Source organism: Saimiri boliviensis, chromosome 13, assembly GCF_048565385.1.
Source record: "Saimiri boliviensis isolate mSaiBol1 chromosome 13, mSaiBol1.pri, whole genome shotgun sequence".
Taxonomy (NCBI): Eukaryota; Metazoa; Chordata; class Mammalia; order Primates; family Cebidae; genus Saimiri; species Saimiri boliviensis.
The window spans coordinates 32,596,710-32,617,426 of NC_133461.1; the positions used below are offsets into that span (position 1 = coordinate 32,596,710).

Consider the following 20,717-nt stretch of genomic DNA (forward strand, 5'->3'; position numbering starts at 1 on the left):
CTAGGCCCCAGGCAGGAAGGAGATCTGCTTTGGGAAAGGGCTGTTACTGTCTTTGTTTAAACTATAAACTAAATTCCTCCAAAGTTAGTTCATCCTATGCCAAGGAATGCACAAACACAGCTTGGAGGTTAGAAGCAAGATGGAGTCAGTTAAGTTAGATTTCTTTTACCCTCTCAGTCATAATTTTGCAAAGGCAGTTTCAATTTTTGTATTTTTACTAGAGATGAGGTTTCACCGTGTTGGCCAGGCTAATCTTGAACTCCTGACCTCAAATGATCTGCCTGCCTTGGCCTCCCAAAGTGCTGGGATTACAGGCATGAGCCACTGTGCCTGGCCTCTTTTTTTTTTTTTTTTTTAATGGGATGAAATTTTGTGTATTAACTGTAAGAATAGATTCAGACTTGAGCATGAAAGTTCATTTTCTTCTGAATTAATAGGATTTTTCCTCTGCTTTTGACATGCATATGAAAATAAAGTTTTGAATGTGCCAGAGCATGTGGTAAATATACATATTCTTTTGATGATTCAACAATTTCTTTACCTTAAAATTCTAGTACTTAGGACAAAGTTTAGCATACACTTGTTACTCACAGGTCATCACTACTGCCTCAAGAAACACTTAATAAACACAGAGGCAGATCAGCTCCAGACAGGCCTAAGGTACAGCTCAATATACTTGTGGTCTATTTGGGAGACAGAACATGAAGATAAATAACAATGAGGTAGAACCTGACCAGGGCCTGATGACAAGTATCTGTTGCAGAGCTCACAGGAAAGCCCACATGGAAAGGTTTGTTTTGGGACAGGGTCATAACTGAGTCATCGAGGGCACCGAATGTCAGAGTTAAGAGTCAGTCATTAAGTGAAGAGCTGGGACTGCTTTTGTGGTGTTCAGAGCAGTGATTTAGGGAGACCAGTCATACAGTGATGTTTGGATTGAATTGGTAGTAGAGCAGAGGCTGGAGGCTTGGAGACATTCAGGACCTGTCCCCTATTCTGTACTTTCGAGAAGTGACATGTGCCACAGGGAGGCTTCACCACTTCTTTTGGTATTCCGTGACCATCCACAGGCGCTCCCTCTTTCCCTATGCATCCCAGAGCTCCTGTTCCTATCTCAGATTTGTAAGGGAGCAGGAACAGGCCTGTGCCACCTGCTCAGACAGTTGTGCTTCCCCCAGCTGTCCACCCCTTCCTCCCGCCTGCCTCCCTTCGTGTGGCTAGTCCATTCTTTGAATTAAAGCATTAGCTTCTCCTTTTCCTCTGCCTGCTTCCCTGAGGCAACGCCAGATTAATTCCCTTGTTAGATCTAACTTCCATTGTTGGACCTAATTCTAATTAATTCCCTTATTGGACCTAACTTCCCTATTGTTAGATATAGTGAATGCCAGATTTCTCTTCAGAGAATTGATATGTCAGTATGTTCAGCTCTCTTATTCTTTAATTTTCCATTTTAAAGTTTAACTTCAGTAAACAACCTTTTCTACCAATTCTAATTAGTAGTTCACATCTGTTCCCCAGTCCCCTGCTCTGTCCTGACTCATTCCGGTCACCTGCTCTGGTCACCTGCCGTGGTCACCTACTTGGACCTGAGTCACCCCTGGTCACTTGCTCTGTCCCGTAACCATCCTTCCCACCAAACTACCCACCCCACCACTCTAGCTTGTACCCTGCTCTCTTTAAAATAGCCATGTGGAATTAGTTTAGACTGTGTGCTGTAACCCTATCCAATAGGGGAATGACACAGCAGTAGGGGCTACCCGCATCAGGAATAAGAACTTCCCCTCCCCTGTTCAGGTGTGCACTTGCCATTGTTCCATCTGTGAGCTGCACCCTTCTAGAGAGGTAAATTGCATTGCTGAGGAAATTTATATTTGAGTGCTGCTACTTTTCTGGCACTGAAAAAATTTACATATAACACTAACAAACTCAGGGGTAGGAAGTTTTCTTTGGTAACACTTTTGAAACCTTGGGAAGTGAGTTCCACCCTTAGGGAAAATAAAAACCTGAACAGGCTTCTGTGTTCTTCATGGAGGGAGTAGGAAGGTTAAAACAGTCTTTATTGATTATTTAACCCCCCAGCTGTTGCTATTATTATGGTTATGATGATTCCTGATAGGGTAAATCTGCAGGGTGTGGGCAGACAAGTTGAGGACTTGTAGCTGATGAAGGGAAAGAATGTGAAATTTCAAGGTCAATCCTGGTGTGGGGAGAGGAAGCAAAGAGATGGTTTGGGGTGAGGTGGTGAGAGGGATAAAGGGAAGTCAAAAACTGCCTGAGGGACAGGCTGGGGAAGAAGCCTTGGATTGGCTTGTTTACCATGCCAGGATCCTGTGACCCAGCCTGTGATTGTCCCCTGCCTTCTGTTTTTCCCCTAGTTAGCATCTAACTTCTCAGCGTTCTCCTTCAGCTAAAGAAAACAGAAAAAAAATTTTCCCTCTGTTCCACATTCCACCCTCTACTTCCTTTTCATTCATTCGCTTATTTTTTTGAGATGGAGTGTTCCTCCTATCATCCAGACTGGAGTGCAATGGCATAATCTTGGCTTTCTGTAGCCTTCGTCTCTGGGTTCAAGGTGCTACCTCAGTCTCCCTAGTAGCTGGGCTTACAGGCGTGCACCACCACTCCCAGCTAATTTTTGTATTTTTAGTAGAGACCAGGTTTCACCATGTTAGCCCAGCTAGTCTTGAACTCTTGACCTCCGGTGATCCACCTGCCTCAGCCTCCCAAAGTGTTGGGATTACAGACGTTAGCCACTGTGCCTGGCCCTTTTCATTCATTTCTTAACTCACTAAATGCTTGTAATCTTTGTTTTAACAGCATTATTGAGATATAATTCACACTATGCAGTTGACCTAAGGTGTATAATTCAGTGGTTTTTCATATGATCACAGGGTTGTGCAGCCATTCCAACCTGTTTTCCATTGTGACTGCGTCATGTTCCATACATTCCTACCAGCAGTGTTCCTTCTAATTTTTCTATGGCCTTGCCAAAACTTGTTATTATTTGACTTTTTAAATAGTCACCCTAGTGGATGTGACATGGTATCTTGTTGTGGTTTTGATTTGCATTTCTCTTTTAATGTACCATTTGTTTATCTTCTTTGGAGAATTATCTATGCAGATCCTTTGCCTGTTTTAAAATTCAGTTGAGTATCTTTTTATTATTACTGAGTTAAAAGAGTTGGTTGTATATTCTAGATATAAGCCCCTTATAAGATACATGCTTTGCAAATATTTGTCTCCATTCTGTGATCTTTTTACTTTTTTTTTTTTTTTTTTTTGAATGGAGTCTTGCTGTATTGCCCAGGCTGGAGGCACTAGTGCAATATTGGCTTACTGCAACCTCTGCCTCCTGGGTTCAAGCAATTTTCCTGCTTCAGCCTCCTGAATAGCTGGGATTATTGGTGTGTGGCACCAGGCCTGGCTAATTTTTTGTTTTTAGTAGAGGTGGGGTTTCAGTGTGTTAGCCAGGATGGTCTCAATCTCCTGACCTCATGATTCGCCTGCTTCGGCCTCCCGAAGTGTTGGGATTACAGGTGTGTGCCACTGTGCCTGGCCCTTTTCACTTTCTTGATGGTATTTGCAGCATGAAAGTTTTTAATTTTGATAAAATCCAGTTGATCCTTTTCTTGTGAATCTCCAGATTTAACACACTCAATAGTGGACAGTACGACACATGAAACACATTACTTGCAAAGTGAATTTAGGTTTCATTTGTTAAATGGAGAAATTTAGATTTTATATGCAAGTTTAAAATTCCTCCTGCTGAAAGCTTCAATTATTGTTATAAATTATTTCACGTTATGTATCTTGTTTTTAGGAAAAGAAGAAATATGAAACCCCTCAGAGGGAAGAGTCCGATGAAGTTTTCCTCCCAAAAACCTCCAGAGAGCAGGAAATCCCTTCTCCAGCCTGTGAATTCAAAGGAGACCATCTGAAGGTGGTAACTGATTCCCAGCTTCAGGATGATGCCAGTGGACAAAATGAGAGTGAAATGTTTGATGTACCACTCACCTCCTTAACTATAAACAATGAAGAGTCCCTGATGTGTAACACAGAGCACCCAAAGGAAGGGGAAGAGGCCAGACCCTGTGTGGGGGACAGTGCAGTCAAGCCAAAGGTTGACCCTGGAGGCAATGTTGGAACTAAAGTAGAAAACCCCAAGAACTTTACAGAGGTAGAGGAAAATAAATCGGTACAGTGTGGACTTTCAGAAAGTGTACCCCAATCGAATTCTTACACTCAGCCAGAAATCGAAAGTGTACAAGTCGAAGAAACTCAGCATAGCAAAGAAGGCAAACAGTTTCTGGTTTGTTCTTCAGAGGTGCCACAGAATGCTGGCTTGCAGAGTTCCTGCGAAGCCAAACATGTTTTTCCGACACCTAAAGTGAAGAAACTGTATCCCCAGTTGCCAGCTGAAATTGCCGGAGAAGTACCTGCTTTGGTGGCAGTGAAGCCCTTGCTTCGTAGTGAGCGACTCTACCCAGAAATCCCATCTCAACCAGAATTAGTACCATTTACTAAAGAACAGCTAAAAATCTTGGAGCCTGGTTCGTGGCTGGAAAACGTCGAGTCATATTTAGAAGAATTTGACAGCATGGCTCACCAGGATAGGCATGAATTTTATGAGTTGCTTTTGAACTACTCACGATGTAGGAAGCAACTGCTGCTAGCCGAAGCTGAGCTGCTCGCTCTGACGTCTGATTGCCAAAATGCTAAAAGTCGGCTGTGGCAGTTTAAAGAGGAACAAATGTCTGTACAGGTATTTTGATCAGAAGTCTGGGATATTTGCAGTGGAGCTGCTATTCCTGGGATGCCATCCGGGTCTGGAGTCTGTTCCTTACACCCACACTGACCCTGCCTCAGCCTGTAGTAGCACAGGGCAGAGATCACAAAGTCACATGCCTGCAGGAGCCAGGTGTATGACCTGGAGGAGTGAAGCAGGCTGAGTGGCAGTGGTCACTGGGTCAGCCCATGCCTGGTTTAGAGGGGACAGCCGCTCTTGAGTTCTGCTTGATTGCTGCTGTGAGGTTGTGGTGGTTCAGCATTGCCACATCTTACGATTTTCCAAGAAAAACTAGAAATCTGGATTTTTGTGTGAGGAATACTAATGTGCAAATGTTAGCAACTAATCCGACACATGCACACACATAAACACACATTATAGGCTAAGCAAATCATGTCTCCAGCTGAAATTCAGCCCATGGGCCATTAGTTTGTGACCTTGGGCATAATGCCACCAACATCCAGTGGGTAGAGAGTGTCAAGGTTGAGAGGGGAAGAGGAAACTGAAGGTGTTATGATCACTTTGGCCTCTATAGGGTTGCATCTGATGGTCCTCCCCATCCATTGAGAGGGGATGAGGAATCTGAAGGTGATAACTGATCCCCAGCTCCAGGATGATGGCAGTGGACAAAATGAGAGTGAAACTCACCTCCTGATCTATAAGCAATGGAGAATCCCTGACGTGTAACACAGCCCCCAAAGGAAGGGGGAGACGTCCTCTCGAGGTTGAGAGGGGACGGGGGAGACTATTAGATGCAACCCTGTGGAGGCCAAAGTTATCATAAGCCATTTCATAGTGGCTTGGGAGAAATGGCAAGGAAGACGAGGTTACTCTTGACAAGTTTTGCAGTGAAGGGAAGCTGCAGGAGATATTGGAGAGAAAACACGTGATTCCCCCATTCCTAATCCTTGTTCATTGGCAGACCTGTATATCTCTGTAGATAGGAAAGAGGGAGACATTTGGAAATACTGTATTGAAGAAGAGAGGATAGAATCAAGAACACAGCTGAAGTTAGTATTGGAGAGGAGAGGTTTTTCCTTCTTTTGAGCAGAACTACAAAGAATGATGAGGGTAGAGTCAGAGGTGTTTTGAGGTACTGTGAAGTTTAGGGAATATCACATTGGCTTTATGTTTGTAAAGTAGAAAGCAGGGTCATCAGTCTGAGATGTTCTGTTATTTGCTTGCAGCTTTCACTGCTAACTACTTCTTAAAGTTATTCTTCTGTCCTCTGAACTTGTGATGTGTTTGTGATTGGTTTTATGTTCCTTTGCACCTGATCATATATTTGCTGGTAATGTTCTCTACACATTAATTTGTCCCCTCACCATGATTAGAAGCTCTTTGAAGATGGTACTGAAGCCTGTGTATCTTATGCTTGCTGCCTGCTTACTTCAAATGGAAAGAGTAACTGATTTCATACTGTACCTTTTCATCCGCCGGCAGGGTATCTGTGCAGATCAAGTGAAAGTTTGCAGCTATCATCGCTACCAAAGAGTAGAAATGAATGAAAATGCACTTGGGGAGCTGAAGAAGCTCTTTGATGCCAAATCTGAGCACCTTCACCAGACCCTGGCCCTTCATTCTTATACTTCTGTGCTCTCAAGGTTGCAAGTGGAGTCTTACATCTATGCATTGCTCAGTAGTTCAGCTGTTCTGAGATCTTTGGCAATTCACCAGCAAGGCCAAGGTGTGTAAGTAATGAAGATCTTACTCTTTCTTGTGTTTTGGAAAAAAAAAAAAAAGAGGGATGTAGTGTGGTTGAATTGACTATGTGGTAATTGGTCTTACAAAATGCTATTTGTGCTTGCAGTTTTACCATGCTTCTCTCAGTGTAGGATTGAGATCTGCCTTAATGACATTTCTTGGGAACGTTGCCAGGTCTCTTTTCTCTGTGGCTGTCTTTGTCTGCTTCTCGAGGATGCCAGAAAGCTCACTATCTATCATTAATGTCCTTTGCTGTCCTAGTTTATGTGCTTGTTACCAAGTTAAGTCCAGATGCAGGTTTTGATTATAAAATGAATCATCAGAATACTTCTTCACCCTTTATCTTTTGTGCTTTGTTTGGACTGCTTTTTTTTGTAGGGCTGTTTTGTTTAATTTTCCAACAGAGGATTAATAATCTTCTGAAATTTTCATCTTATTTTGGATTTTAAGAAATTAGCCTTAACGACACAATATTAACTATCAAGTACGCTTATTGAATTAAGCAGTTTTTATTTCTGGGGGATATATTAGGATACTTTAATGTAAAAGTCCCCCTCCCCCATTTTCTTAACTACTCAAAGAACTGGGGGTAAGTCAGAGATCTACTGATTTTTAAATAAAAAATAATGGATTATGGCCAGGTGTGGTGGCTCACACCTGTAATCCCAGCACTTTGGGATGCTGAGGTGGGTGGATCACTTGAGGTCAGAAGTTCGAGACCAGCCTGGCCAACATTGTAAAACCCCATCTCTACTAAAAATACAAAAACTAGCTGGGCATGGTGGTGGGTGTCAGTAATCCCAGCTACTCAAGATACTGAGGCAGGAGAATGGCTCGAACCTGGGAGGTGGAGGTTGCAGTGAGTTGAGATCATGCCACTGCACTCCAGCCTGGGCGACAGAGTGAGACTCTGTCCCAAAAAGAAAAAAAAATGGATTGTGACGAGGTTGATTTTTCCCTTATTTTGAAATACTTCAGTGTTAAATACATTTTTGGCTTGGCTGTTTATAAAAATTTAAATATTTTAATATAACTTTTCTCCTTTTTTTTTTTATCTGCACTAAATATTTTTAAAGTTTTTTGTTGTTGTTGTTGTTGGTTTAAGTGAAGACACTAAAAATTGCCCCAAAAACACCATTTATGAGGGACTCCTTTAATTTCTTTCATTTACAGCATCTAAACAGACAGAAAGCATTCCCTCTGATCTGTGTCAACTAAAGGAATGCATTAGTGTCTTATTCATGTTCACCAGGAGAGTTAATGAAGATACTCAGTTTCATGATGATATTCTTCTCTGGCTGCAGAAATTGGTAAGTGGACAGAAATACATATAGTAGTCTGTTTTATTTCTCTTATAATTTAGGAATTATCTGTTATTTCATCATATTTGGATTTCAGCAGCTTAAGGGGACAGAAATAAACACAGTATTTGTTTTATTTCTCTCATAATTTAGGAATTATCTGTTATTTCATCATATTTGATCTTCAGTTTTTTTTTCAGCTAATTTATTTAATGAGTTAATTAAGTGACTTCTTTGATCATGATACGTGGTGGTAAGTTATCTAGTGCATTATTGAGCACAAAGTCTGTTTCTCTCAATAAACATGTTAAATGAACTCCAGACTTCAACTTTGGAAGGAATGGAAATGCAGGAAGTTTGCTAAATTGAACACTAGATGTATATTCAGAATATAGGCACAGGTTGAGCATTCCTAATTTAGGAATTTGAAATGATCCAAAATTCCAGACTTTTTGAGTGCTGATATGATGCCACAAGTGGAAAATTCCACACATAAGTACTTAATAGAAACTTTGTCTGATGTACAAAATTACAAAGAATTTTGTATAGCCTGACCTTTAGGCTGTGTGTAAGGTATATATGAAACAAATGAATTTTGTGTTTAGACTTGTGTTTCGTCCCCAAATGTATTAGTCCTTTTTCACGCTGATGTTAAAGACATACCCAAGACTGGGAAGAAAAGGAGGTTTAGTTTGACTTACAGTTCCACATGGCTGGAGAGGCCTCAGAATCATGGTGGAGGGCAAAAGGCACTTCTTACCTAATGGCAGCAAGAGAGAATGAGGAAGAAGCAAAAACAGAAACCCCTGATAAACCCATCAGATCTTGTGAGACTTATTCACTGTCACGAGACTAGCATGGGAAAGACCAGCCCCCATGATTCAGTTACCCCACACTGGGTCTTTCCCACAACACATGGGAATTCTGGGAGATAAAATTCAAGTTGAGATTTGGGTGGGGACACAGCCAAACCATATCACCAAGATATCTTATTATGTTTATGCAAATATTCCAAAATCTGAAAAATTTCTGGTCTTGTGCATTTTAGATAAGGTATCTGATCAAAAAATTTTCTATGTCTCACTCTTTTTGTCAGTTGGTATTTAATGTTGTGCTTTAAAAAGTTTCTTTTAAAAGAAAGAAGAAAGGCATAAGGATTTGAAAAAGTTAGGGAAGATGTTAGGTGTGTTATGGGAAGAGGGGTGTTTGTTTATTGGTTATGTTTCTCAGTGGGGCTGCCTTGGGTGCTTTTTTTAGATTTGTACTAGAGTTCTTAAATGTAGGGTAATGTTTCAAGCATACTTACTTGGATTTAAGGAACTATTACAAACTAGTTTAAATTATTTGAGTTATATATCTATTCACTTGTGGCCAGGAACATTAGTGATTTATAATTTGCCAGAGAAGAAAAAACTAGATTTGTAGAGAAACTGCTTGTGATGTTATCATAGTACACATAGATTCATAGGCCTCTGATGTGCCTCTGTGGTAGAAACTCAGCCAGCGAATAGTATATCTTGTGTTTGGTTACTCTTTTGAAAGATTGCATGTATTTAAACATTGGATAAATGACTTTACTAGACCCCTAGATAAATTATTCTTGATTTAAAAAATAGATCATATGACCTTTATTGTTCAGGTATCAGTCCTACAAAGAGTTGGCTGTCCTGGAGATCACCTCTTCCTTCTAAACCATATTCTTCGATGCCCTGCTGGTGTTAGTAAATGGGCTGTTCCTTTTATCCAGGTATGATGAATGGTCAATTCTTTCTGAGGGGTTGGGGGAGAGCTTTTATTAGACATTTTTCCTGAAGAAATTGTGAAAAAAAAAGACTGTTTAAAAAATAGTAGTATTTTAAATGAAATTCTTAAAAATATATCCAGCATATATTTATAAAAATTCTAATGCTGAAACTTGTTGGGTCACCCATAATTGATAGAATTGTACTGGTTTGCTTGTAGTCTGGCTGGGTAGGTTCAGTCGTATTTAATTCTACACAATTTCTGTGCAGGAAGGCTCACCAGGACTTTTTTTCTCATGGTATTCAATATAGCTTCCTAAGTCAATCTGTCTTACACCACAGTTGGTACAGGTCAAACAGAAGCCTCCGCATCTCAGAGTTCTTTAATACTAGCAGAGATCTCAGGTCTGTGTGATAGACTCTTGTATACTTAGGAGTTGACTATGTGGTTTTTAGATTCTCCTATCTGCTGTTGCCTTTGGGTCAATTTGTTGCTCATAGCAACCACTTAGAATGGGCAGGACCAAAATGTTTCCCAAATTCAGCTTCTCCACATCTCTCTTTTTTTTTTTTTTTTTTTTTTTAAGTATTTCTGGTGGCAAGAAGTCTGAATGTTACTAGGTAGAAGGAGGATTTTTTTGGTTTTTGTTTTGTCTTTCTTTGGATTAAAGTAGCAGTACTGTCCTTCATCCCATGTTGTTATGGATAATTGATGGAACTGCCCAGCTACCTCTGTTCTTTGAGTGCAGCTGACTCATTGCTGCCAGCTAACCCATGGGCTGTGCTTTAACTCTTGTGTGCTAGGTACCAGTGTCACCCTTGTTCTCTTAACAGCAACTTTGGTTAGAACACTTGTGAACCAAGATTACAGGCACTTGGTTTATTTGTTGTCTACAATATGCTTTTTGCTTTTCTGATTTCAGATCAAAGTGTTGCATAACCCATCAGGGGTCTTTCATTTCATGCAGTCCCTTGCCCTGCTGATGTCTCCTGTCAAGTAAGTGTGGAAGAGCTTTGCAAAGTAGAGATTGGAATGCTTCCTTCTTCTAAGGGATTGGCTTCTGAAACTGCCTAGATCCAAAGAAGAAGAGCTAAGGGAAGTTTAGCATTCTAGAATTTAACATTGCAGATTTTCTTTGGGTTTGATACTTCTTGTTTCAAAGTGACCCTTCAACTGCTTATATGCAAACAACCATTTTTATGGGTTCCCGCTTTTAGTGGGTTTGCCTCTCTTGTCATATATACTATTGTGAAAGGTGCTACGGACAAAGAGGTGATCTGTTTCTTGGAAAAAGAGGTTTAGTGCCAGAAGAGAAATAGCACGGAGAGATTTAAGTGTTAAATTGTGAAGCTATGCAATAGAAATGAAGAGGATAAAGAGTTGAGTGGAGCAGTCAGGGAGGGTTTCATGGTAAATGAGCTATGTTTGGAGAATGGATTGGACTGGACATGGTGGCTCACACCTGTAATCCCAACACTTTGGGAGGCCGAGGCAGGTGGATCACCTGAGGTCAGGAGTTTGAGATCAACCTGGCCAACATGGTGAAACCCCATCTCTACTAAAAATACAAAAATTAACCAGGCGTGGTGGTGTAATCACCTGTAGTCCCAGCTACTGGGCAGGGTGAGGCAGGATAATTGCTTGAACCCTGGAGGCAGAGGTTGCAGTGAGCCAAGATCATGCCACTGCACTCCAGCCTGGGTGACAGAGCGAAACTCCGTCTGAAGAAAAAAAAAAAAGAATGGTTGGATTTCAGTAGAAGAAAAGGACAAGGGGGAACATGTAGGTGGGAGAACAGTGTGAGCAAAGGCCCCAACACGGGTTAGGATAGCTGTGCAGAGCACAGGTAGATTAGCATGGCTGAAGCTAAGGTGTGTGCAGGAGCTGGTAATAACGGTGAAGAACTCGGTGGGTTGGATTATAGAAGTCCTTGAAATTAAGATGAGGAATTTAGATGTGATGATTCCTTTCCCTTACTGCCTTGGATACAAGGGGCTGCTCCTGCGTGTGGCAGGTTATGATTTGACTCACAAGTGTTTTTGCATTTATATCTATGTTTTGGCCCTAAAGAAGCCTCTCCATTCCTCTTTTTTCACTCAGTAAGTCATAGTTGCTAAAATAGTTTCCCTGGCAACACTGGGAGCCTGGTTTGAGTTCAGGTCTGCAGCATGTGTATTGAGGTCCTGCGTCATGCAGGGAGCTGTGCTAGTGTAGCTGCTTTTCTGCAGTTACTCGTCATTGCTAATTCAGAATAGTTGCATTCTCCACCAAAATTAGTGCAGTTTTAGTAGCCTTGGCTTTTGGCCAGTTCTTATTTCTTATTTACTAATTTAAACCATTTGAAGATTGGGTTGATGTGTGGCTCTTCTTCAGGGTGAGGAGATACTCCAGAATACAGTCACGTGGGGCTTCATGTAAGTGATGGGAGTGATTATTCTTGTCCTTTAGAAATCGAGCTGAGTTTATGTGCCACATGAAGCCCAGCGAGCGGAAGCCATCCTCCTCAGGGCCTGGATCTGGGACCTGGACGCTAGTAGACGAAGGAGGAGAAGAGGTAACTTGTCATGTCTGCATCATTTTGATGAATCATTGTGAACCCTTCTTATGCCCCAGGTATTGTTCTAAGCACTTTGTACAGAGTAGCTCATTTAACACATAGCATCTCATTTAATTCTTCCAGCAACCCCATGAGATAAAGACTTATGATTCCCATATTATAGATGAGGAAACTGAGGTGTATGAGTTTGAAGTATCTTCTCTCAAACCACAGAGTCGTTAAATGCAGAACCTCTAGAGCTTGTGCTTTGAGCCAGTGTGCTGTGCTGCACCCCTTCTCTAGAATATCATTCTGTTCAGCTGGGAGAACTTGGCATCTGGAAGTTAAAGTCATATTATGTAAGATGTATATGAGGAGTTTCTTTATGTGGTAACAAGTTTCTGGGGTTTGAGCCTCACCTACAGGTGATGTGAATCTGAGTAATAAAGAGCTGGAGCTTAGCAAGGTTTTCCCTTAACTCATAAACTTCTTATCCAGAAATTCTCAGTTGAAAGGTAGAAGGTGATTTTCCATTTGTGGCGAGAATTTAATGATCAAAATCCAGCTTCCTGAGATCGCCCTTGTTAATTTTCCTTTCTACTATACCCATCATGAGTATATTTATAAGCAGTTTTGTTCTCCAGCTAATTATCAGTTCTAGTCTATTGTTCTGGTCTGAATCATGATTTGATGTTCTGGTCTAGGATGCCGAGTGACCAGATTTGTTATAATCCCTCTCTTGAAAGGAGATGAAAGTGTGCAGCAGACAGTTCTCAGAATGACAGCCATGGCAGCTGTGGGATCGTGTCTGTGTATCTCCCAAAGTGCTCCTTTAGAAGTGAGGATCCCCCTTTACAGTTGTTTTTCTCTTCCCGAGACTTGCAGGAGGAGGTGGTCAGTCGGTGGGAAATGACGTGGATGTGCAAGCGTCTTTGCTAGAAACTGAAGAGTCATTCTGAAGCAAGCTTCTCAGGAGCCAGTACAGATTGGTCTTTTAAAGATTGTAGTGGAGCAATATGTTTTTTTTAGAGTGGTCTTTCTTGGGGGAGAAGTCTTTTTTTTTTGGTAGGTTTCCTGCATTTAATCCCTGACAGATAATGATTAAGGAGCATTATAAATACTTGTATTGTTTAGTTAAATCATTACAAGTTACTGGAAGTGTTTTAAATACTTCCAGTCAAAGTATTTGATTAATTATCTCACCCTGCGTTGGGTGCCTGGCTCCTGTTTAGCACTGCCCCTAAATATTCAGTGAATTCAAGAACATGGGGAGGAGATGAGAAAGCTGGGAGTGCCATCGCCTCAGAAAAGCTGTGGGGAGGAAGGTGCTCTGAATTATCCACATCAGTGGTTTCTTGATGCTAGCCATATACTAGAATTGCCTGGACAACTAACAAACCTTCCCCAGGCCCATACCCAGACATCCAAATAGTTCAAAGCCTCCCTGGGGATTAAATGTAAGGCTGAGTTAAGAACAGCTAAGTTGAGATCTGCTGCCTTAAGTAGAGTTCCTAAAACTCTTGTTTGTTAGCCACTTCAGATACATAGTAAGAGGTAAAAATTGAGTGGTTTCAGAAAATTATGAATGACCTGGCATTAGTCCCGTGTTGAAATTCAGGTGATATATTCTTCAGGTTCTCAGGATCTTTTTACTTCCTTCCCTTATTCATGTAGCATATCTCAGGACATAAATCAACTTGGTTTTAAGGTGACTTTAGTGCACTGTGTCAAACAAAAAGACCACGAAGATTTCCCCTATGTAATAATTTTATATGACCACAGTTACCTTATACTGTTTTTCTCAGCACTAGTTGACAACAGAACTTCAGTCATCCATAGCAAATGTCAACTGCTTCCTCTTAAGTCTCTTGAATATTACATAGACCTTGATTTTGGGGGAAGAGAATTGTAGCTAACACAATTTGAACTCTCATCTATGGTTCTTTTTTTTTTTTTTTTTGAGATGGAGTCTTGCCCTGTCATCCAGGCTGGAGTGCAGTGGTGTGATCTCTTGGCTCACTGCAACCTCTGCCTCCTAGGCTGAAGCAATTCTCATGCCTCAGCCTCCAGAGTAGCTGGGATTACAGGGGCACACCACCATGTCTGGCTAATTTTTATATTTTTAGTAGAGATGGGGTTTCACCATGTTGCCCAGGCTGCTCTTGAACCGCCCACCTTGGCCTCCCAAAGTGGTGGCATTACAGGCATGAGCCACAGCGCCAGGCCCATCTATGGTTCTTTAATTGATGTTATCAAAGCACTTATCCCTATAGCAAGGTCCTCACTCTGGAGAATTTCTTTTTTTCTATTTTCTTTGGGATGGACATTTAATGAGAGCAGTTTCAGTCACTGGCTATGACCCAGTTACATATAAAATTGTGCTTGCAATTTCAGGGGATTTACTGTGGAACTATCTGTGGAACTGAGACTATAAATTTCTGTCCTGGAGTAAAGGTCCATGAAGACTCATGAGGATATCACATGTATACCATTGAGACCTGTGATAATTTAGCTCCTGTAACTCTAGACCATAGTGTGATCTGATCAAATCAGCTCATTTGATTTTTTGTCTTTTCCCTTAGGATGAAGACCCTGAGACCAGTTGGATTCTCCTTAATGAAGATGATTTGGTGACCCTTTTAGCACAGTTCCCGTTTCATGAACTCTTTCAGCATCTTCTTGGGTTTCAAGCGAAAGGTAGACTAATTTGTCTTGTCATGTGTAAAATGTGGTAGCGGAAAGAGCAAACGGTAACTCTGCATCGAGTCTTACTTCTTGTGCAGGCTCTAACTCAGGTTTCTTGTGCCGAGCTGCTCTAGGCTTCTCTTGTGCTTGTAGTTTCCCACTTGGTGTTTAGATGTGAGAAGGCTAACTAGCTTGCACATTGCCCAGCTTAAGTAAATTGTTTCTAATTTTCACTTTGTCTCAAGTTTTTTCCCCATTTCATGTTGATATGGGAGCCAGGGTAATAAGATTGTCAGTTCTTCTCCATTTTGGCTTTGGGTGTTCATTAAAATATTTATATAGCTGTATCTGTTCATGTTTTTCATAGTAATTACGATGTTTTTCTTTTATCTGGTTAACTTCTAGGTGATTATTTACCTGAAACAACAAGACCTCAAGAGATGATGAAAATTTTTGCCTTTGCCAACTCACTAGTGGAACTTCTGGCTGTGGGGTTGGAAACCTTTAATAGAGCACGCTATAGGCAGTTTGTGAAGCGAATTGGTTATATGATCAGGTAATACTGCTGTTGGTCTTTCTTTCTCTGTTACTTTCACCCTGCTCAGACGGAGATACTGTATAATTGGGATGATGGACATTTTAGTTGTAAACTTCAGGTCTTATTTCTTATAAAAGTTAAGATTTTTTTCCTTCGCTGTCTGTAAGATGGGAATTTCATAAGTGCTTCCAGTCAGAATATTTTGTGAATTATCTCAAGTTTAACTGGCTTGCTAGATGATTGTTTTTGGAGTCGAAATCCCCAATGCTGCTGCTGGGTTGAAGTCTGGGCGAGAGAGAAAGCATCTAGGAAGATGCAGGCTCTTTGTGCTTCTGATATCTTAATAAATTTAGAGGATATGCACTGCTTTTCTTTGAATTAATTTTATACTCTTTTTTTCTGCTTTATTTTTCTGTCTTTACTGGATTGTTTCCTAAAGCATTCACAGATGCTGTTATTCAACTTCCTTCTCCACCCAAAAGAAACTCCAGAACCTAGCTGCGTCTTCCCGTCTTCACTGCTCGCATCCCATTTCATTCCTGTCTCCTGACTTATCTTCCTGCTTCTGACTGCCCACTGCCCCCTTCCGCCCTTTCCCCACTTCAGTGTATTCTCGAACAGCCAGTGTTCCTTATGAGTCATGAGTCAGCCCAGTCATTGTCTGCCCAGAACCCTACCGTGCTCCCCACTGCACTCAGGGAAAAAGCTGAGGTCCTCACCGTGGCCTGCCCGGCCCTTCACGATCTGGTTTCCTGCCATTTCTCTGTTTCATCTCCAGCCATTCTTCCTCTCAGCATGCTGGCCACTGGCCTCGTTGCTGTTCCCTAAACATTCCTGACACCGCTCAGAGCTTTTGCATTGGCTGTTTCTTCTACATGGGCACTCTTCTCATAGACACTCTTGTGACTTTTTACTGTTTTCCGGACATTAACAAATGTCCCTCTTTTTTTTTTTTTTTTGAGAGGGAGTCTCACTCTGTTGCCCAGGCTGAAGTGCAGTGGCACAATCTTGGCTCACTGCAACCTCCGCCTCCAGGGTTCAAGCAGTTCTCTGCCTCAACCTCCCAAGTAGCTGGGATTACACATGCGCGCCACCACACCCAGCTAATTTTGTATTTTTGGTAGATATAGGGTTTCACCATCTTGGCCAGGCTGTTCTTTAACTCCTGACCTTGTGATATACCCACTTTAGCCTCCCAAAGTGCCGGGATTACAGACGTGAGCGACCGTGCCTGGCCCAAATGTCCCTCTTTAGTGAGGCCTCTTGTGCTCCCAACCCACCTCCTTACCCTGCCCACCCCTCCATCTCCAGACATACCTTATTCTCCTCTCTGGCTTTATTTCTCTCAATGTCACTTACAACCATGTGATAGACTGTATATTACTTTATTTGTTGTCTCTTTGCCCTTTACCAAATGTAAGCTCCATGAAGGTAGGATTTTATTTAATTTTTAAAATTTATTTTTGTTTCTATTTTTGGAGATGGAGTCTCGCTCTGTCACTAGGCTAGAGTGCAGTGGTGTCATCTGGGTTCATTGCAACCTCCACCTCCTAGGTTCAAGCGATTCTTCTGCCTCAGCCTCCTGAGTAGCTGGGATTACAGGCATGCACTACCACACCCAGCTAATTTTTGTATTTTTAGTAGAGATGGGGTCTCACCATATTGGCCAGGCTGGTCTCAATCTCTTGATTTTGTGATCTGCCTGCCTTGGCCTCCCAAAGTGTTGGGATTAGAGGTGTGAGCTACTGCACCTGGCTGAAGGTAGGATTTTATTTTTTGCATTTCATTATCTTTAGAACCTGGATGATAGTAGGAGCTCAATGAATATGTGTTGAGTAAATGAATGTTGTAAATGTAATAGAAAGGTGCAGCTATTGAGCTAATGAAAAGTACTGTATTATCTTTCCTCATGCTCAGGATGACCCTTGGTTATGTAAGTGACCATTGGGCACAGTATGTGAGCCATAACCAAAGCTCAGGATTAGCCCAGCAGCCCTACTCTGTGGAGAAACTACAGGTTGAATTCGATGAGCTGTTTTTGAGGGCTGTCCTTCACGTGCTGAAGGCCAAAAGGTAAGACATATGATGATATTTAGTGAGAAATAACCTCCTCACTAGTGAGAATATTCGAGTGAAAGCCACTTAAGTAGGTCTTTTGTAATAGTTTTTTCAGTGTATTTCACCTATTATCTAGGGCAAATTCTTGGGCCTTAGTTTCCGTATCTGTAGTATCCCCCTGTTGACTGAAATGATCTTGCTCTCAATTCTTTCTGTTAACACTATTCTGGTGTTTCAGTTTTTTGCCACCTTGAACTTTTGGGGCAGCCTTGAACAGGGGAAAACAAGGATAGATTCTCTCCATCACATTCCCCCTGCCGTGCCTGCAGTGAGATGCGCAGTAGGTGCGCAGCGTGTGGTACCAATGATTGGCTGATTTTACTGTTCAGTTTGCCTTCCTGCAAGGGTTTTAAGGTCTGGGAATGTCGTGGATCTTGGTCCTCCGTCTGGGCTTTGTAAATGCTGTTTTTGGATCATGCTATCTGTGCCGCTGCTTACAGCCTAGGACCTCTCTGAGGCATAGGCAGGGGCACAGCGATGCATCCCGTGTTCCCTTCCCTGAGCCACTGGCCAGGTTGAGGAGTGGATTCTGCTGCAGGATTATGCCCTTCACTAGGAGATGCAGGCCTGCCTCCACCCCCACCCAGCTCAGCTTATAAACTGCTGATTCTCCCCAACTTTGGCCATCTCCTGAGCTAGCTGTCTATACTCCCTCTTGCCATGTGACTCTTAGCCTCAGTCCCTGATTTATTCTGTGTTGTGTAGTAAGTTTGAGTCTTGGTCTGCCATTTACTGTTACCCTGGAAAAGTCACTTAATATTTGTGGTCTTACTTTCTTCATTGATAAAACAGAGATGGTGATAATGATACTACTGTTCCATTAACCTCATGGATATGTGATAAGGGTGAATTGTGGTAATGTGAGGAAATATATTTTAAACCATAAAGAACTTTTCAAATGTGACTAGGGGTTGTTCTTATGTGGTTTCATATGGGGAATAGAATAATCTAGAGACTTAGAGACTAAGATCAGGAGTTCTTAGCTAAGTGTTAACCACTTTTAGACACTGTGAAGGCGTGAGTCTAACTTAAACAGAATTTTGGAATAGAAATTTATCTTTTTAATTTTTATTTATTTTTTTGAGACAATCTCACTTTGTTTCCCAGGCTGGAGTGTAGTAGCATGATTTCGACTCACTGCAACCTCCACGTCCCGGGTTGAAGTGACTTTCTCACCTCAGTCTCCTCTGAGTTGCTGGGATTACAGGCGCTTGCCACCATGCCCGGCTAAATTTTTGTGTTTTTAGTAGAGACAGGGGTTTACTATGTTGGTCAGGTTGGTCTCAAATTCCTGACCTCAAGTGATCCACCCGCCTCAGCCTCCCAGTGCTGCGATTACAGATGTGAGCCACCACACCCAGCCTTATCTTTAGATTCCTCCTGTTACATGAATACCATAAATTTGCTGGTCCCATGAGAGGCACCAGATCCTGCTGGGAACGGTGTCGGGGTATCAGTGCAGTAGCACCTGCCCACTGATGCCAGCCTGGTGCGCGGAGAGTCTTCCTTCTCTATCTCCTGTCATTTGTTCTTGACCTTGCTTAGGTGAGAGGCAAAGCTTTCATCCTAGATACTTACTAGGGCTTAAGTATTGAGCTGTGAACCCTTCCTGTAACATTATGTATATAATTCACAAAGATAATTGTTTTAAAATGTTGACAGCCATTGTTCTTGAGTTTATTTTAGGAAACAAATTATATGAGAACCAGATATTTAAAGCTATGAAATTTAAATTTATTTGGGACTCAAATGAAAATTTCTGGCAATAGCTATCCCTTCAACCTAAAACAAAAGTAAACTATACTAAAAAACAGACAACAAAAATGTAAGCTATGGCTGGGCACAGTGGCTGACGCATGTAATCCCAGCACTTTGGGAGGCTGAGGCAGGTGAATCACCTGAGGTCAGGTGTTTGAGGCCGGCCTGGCCAACATGGTGAAACCTTATCTCTACTAAAAATACAAAAATTAGCCAGGCATGGTGGCAGACTCCTGTAATCCCAGGAGGTTGAGGCAGGATAATCACTGGAACTTGGGAGGTGGAGGTTGCAGTGAGCTGAGATCATGCCACTGCACTCCAACCCGGATAGCAGAGCAAGACTGTCTCAAAAACAAAAGTATGTGTATATACATACATATATATATATTTTTTTTTAATGTAAATTTATATATATATATATATATATATATATATATATATTTTTTTTTTTTTTTAAGAGGGAGTCTTGCTCTCTTGCCTAGGCTGGAGGGTGATAGCACAATCTCAGCTTACTGCAACCTCCATATCCTGGGTTCAAGTGACTCTCCCACCTCATATATTTATATATGTATATATTTATATATATGTATATATGCCAGACTTCCCTGAATGCCTGCCATATAGGGAATTTTATAGCCTGAAATATACCCTGTTTGTGATATTACTTTTAAGTCCTCTACAATTTTTCTTTACTGTTTTGGGGTTATAAAACAGCGTCAGGTCCCATGTGAAGTGTTAGGATAATTGATTTATAAGGTAGAAACCTGGCCCACCTGACCTTAGAGAAGTTTCTTATTCTCTTGGTCAGAAGTCTAGCTGGTGGTGTTTTTAGAGTCCAGATCAATGTGGGTTTGGCTACCAGTTGCCTGTTTAGGTTCATAGATGTGAATTAGGCATACGCTATTCATTTCTTTCTTAAATTTGGTTTATTTGTAATTAGATAATTTGTAACTGGATAATTTGTAGTTGTGCCTCAAATATGGCAACAGCTTTGAGTGCCTCATATATATATATTTTTTTTTTTAATTTAACAGTTGGTAAGTTGCTATACATGCCTTAGCAGATTTTATTTTATTTTGAAATGGAGTCTCACTGTGTCCCCCAAGATGGAGTGCAGTGGTGTGATCACTGCAACCTTTGCCTCCTGGATTCAAGCAATTCTCCTGCCTCAGCTTCCTGAGTAGCTGGGACTACAGGCATGCACCACCATGCCCGACTAATTTTTGTATATTTAGTAGAGATGACGTTTTACTATGTTGGCCGGGTAGTCTCGAACTCCTGACCTCAAATGATCTACCTGCCTTGGCCTCCCAAAGTGTGATTACAGGCATGAGCCACTGTTCCCGGCCATTCCTTAGCAGATTCTGACTTCCATGACCACCATCCTGCTACAAGTTTTTTTTTTTTTTTTTAATTATGATGACATTCACATACAATTTTAATAAGCATCAATTGAGTGCTGAATGTTTTTGAGATACTGGTTTAGATAGCAGATAATTAAAATACAAGGTTCTAGGTATAAACTGGTTTATATAAAAATGAACAAGA

The 20,717-nt window shown here is 41.4% G+C and overlaps 2 protein-coding genes across 3 annotated transcripts in view; both read left to right on the plus strand.

Annotated features, from left to right (window-relative positions):
• Nucleotides 1-3,907, plus strand: part of PSTPIP2 (proline-serine-threonine phosphatase interacting protein 2) — a 119,492-nt gene extending 115,585 nt beyond the window's left edge. Inside the window, exon 16 of the transcript XR_012513110.1 lies at nucleotides 3,821-3,907. The gene's annotated coding sequence lies outside the window, so the exon portion shown is untranslated. The remainder of the gene's footprint in view (nucleotides 1-3,820) is intronic.
• Nucleotides 1-20,717, plus strand: part of EPG5 (ectopic P-granules 5 autophagy tethering factor) — a 122,111-nt gene that overhangs the window by 9,628 nt on the left and 91,766 nt on the right. For both annotated transcript variants that reach the window (XM_003924695.4, XM_074383525.1), the window contains exons 2-10: nucleotides 3,821-4,762; nucleotides 6,230-6,473; nucleotides 7,664-7,800; nucleotides 9,431-9,538; nucleotides 10,457-10,530; nucleotides 11,983-12,088; nucleotides 14,653-14,767; nucleotides 15,161-15,311; nucleotides 17,211-17,366. In XM_003924695.4, the coding sequence (XP_003924744.2) occupies nucleotides 3,821-4,762; nucleotides 6,230-6,473; nucleotides 7,664-7,800; nucleotides 9,431-9,538; nucleotides 10,457-10,530; nucleotides 11,983-12,088; nucleotides 14,653-14,767; nucleotides 15,161-15,311; nucleotides 17,211-17,366 (2,033 nt within the window). The remainder of the gene's footprint in view (nucleotides 1-3,820; nucleotides 4,763-6,229; nucleotides 6,474-7,663; nucleotides 7,801-9,430; nucleotides 9,539-10,456; nucleotides 10,531-11,982; nucleotides 12,089-14,652; nucleotides 14,768-15,160; nucleotides 15,312-17,210; nucleotides 17,367-20,717) is intronic.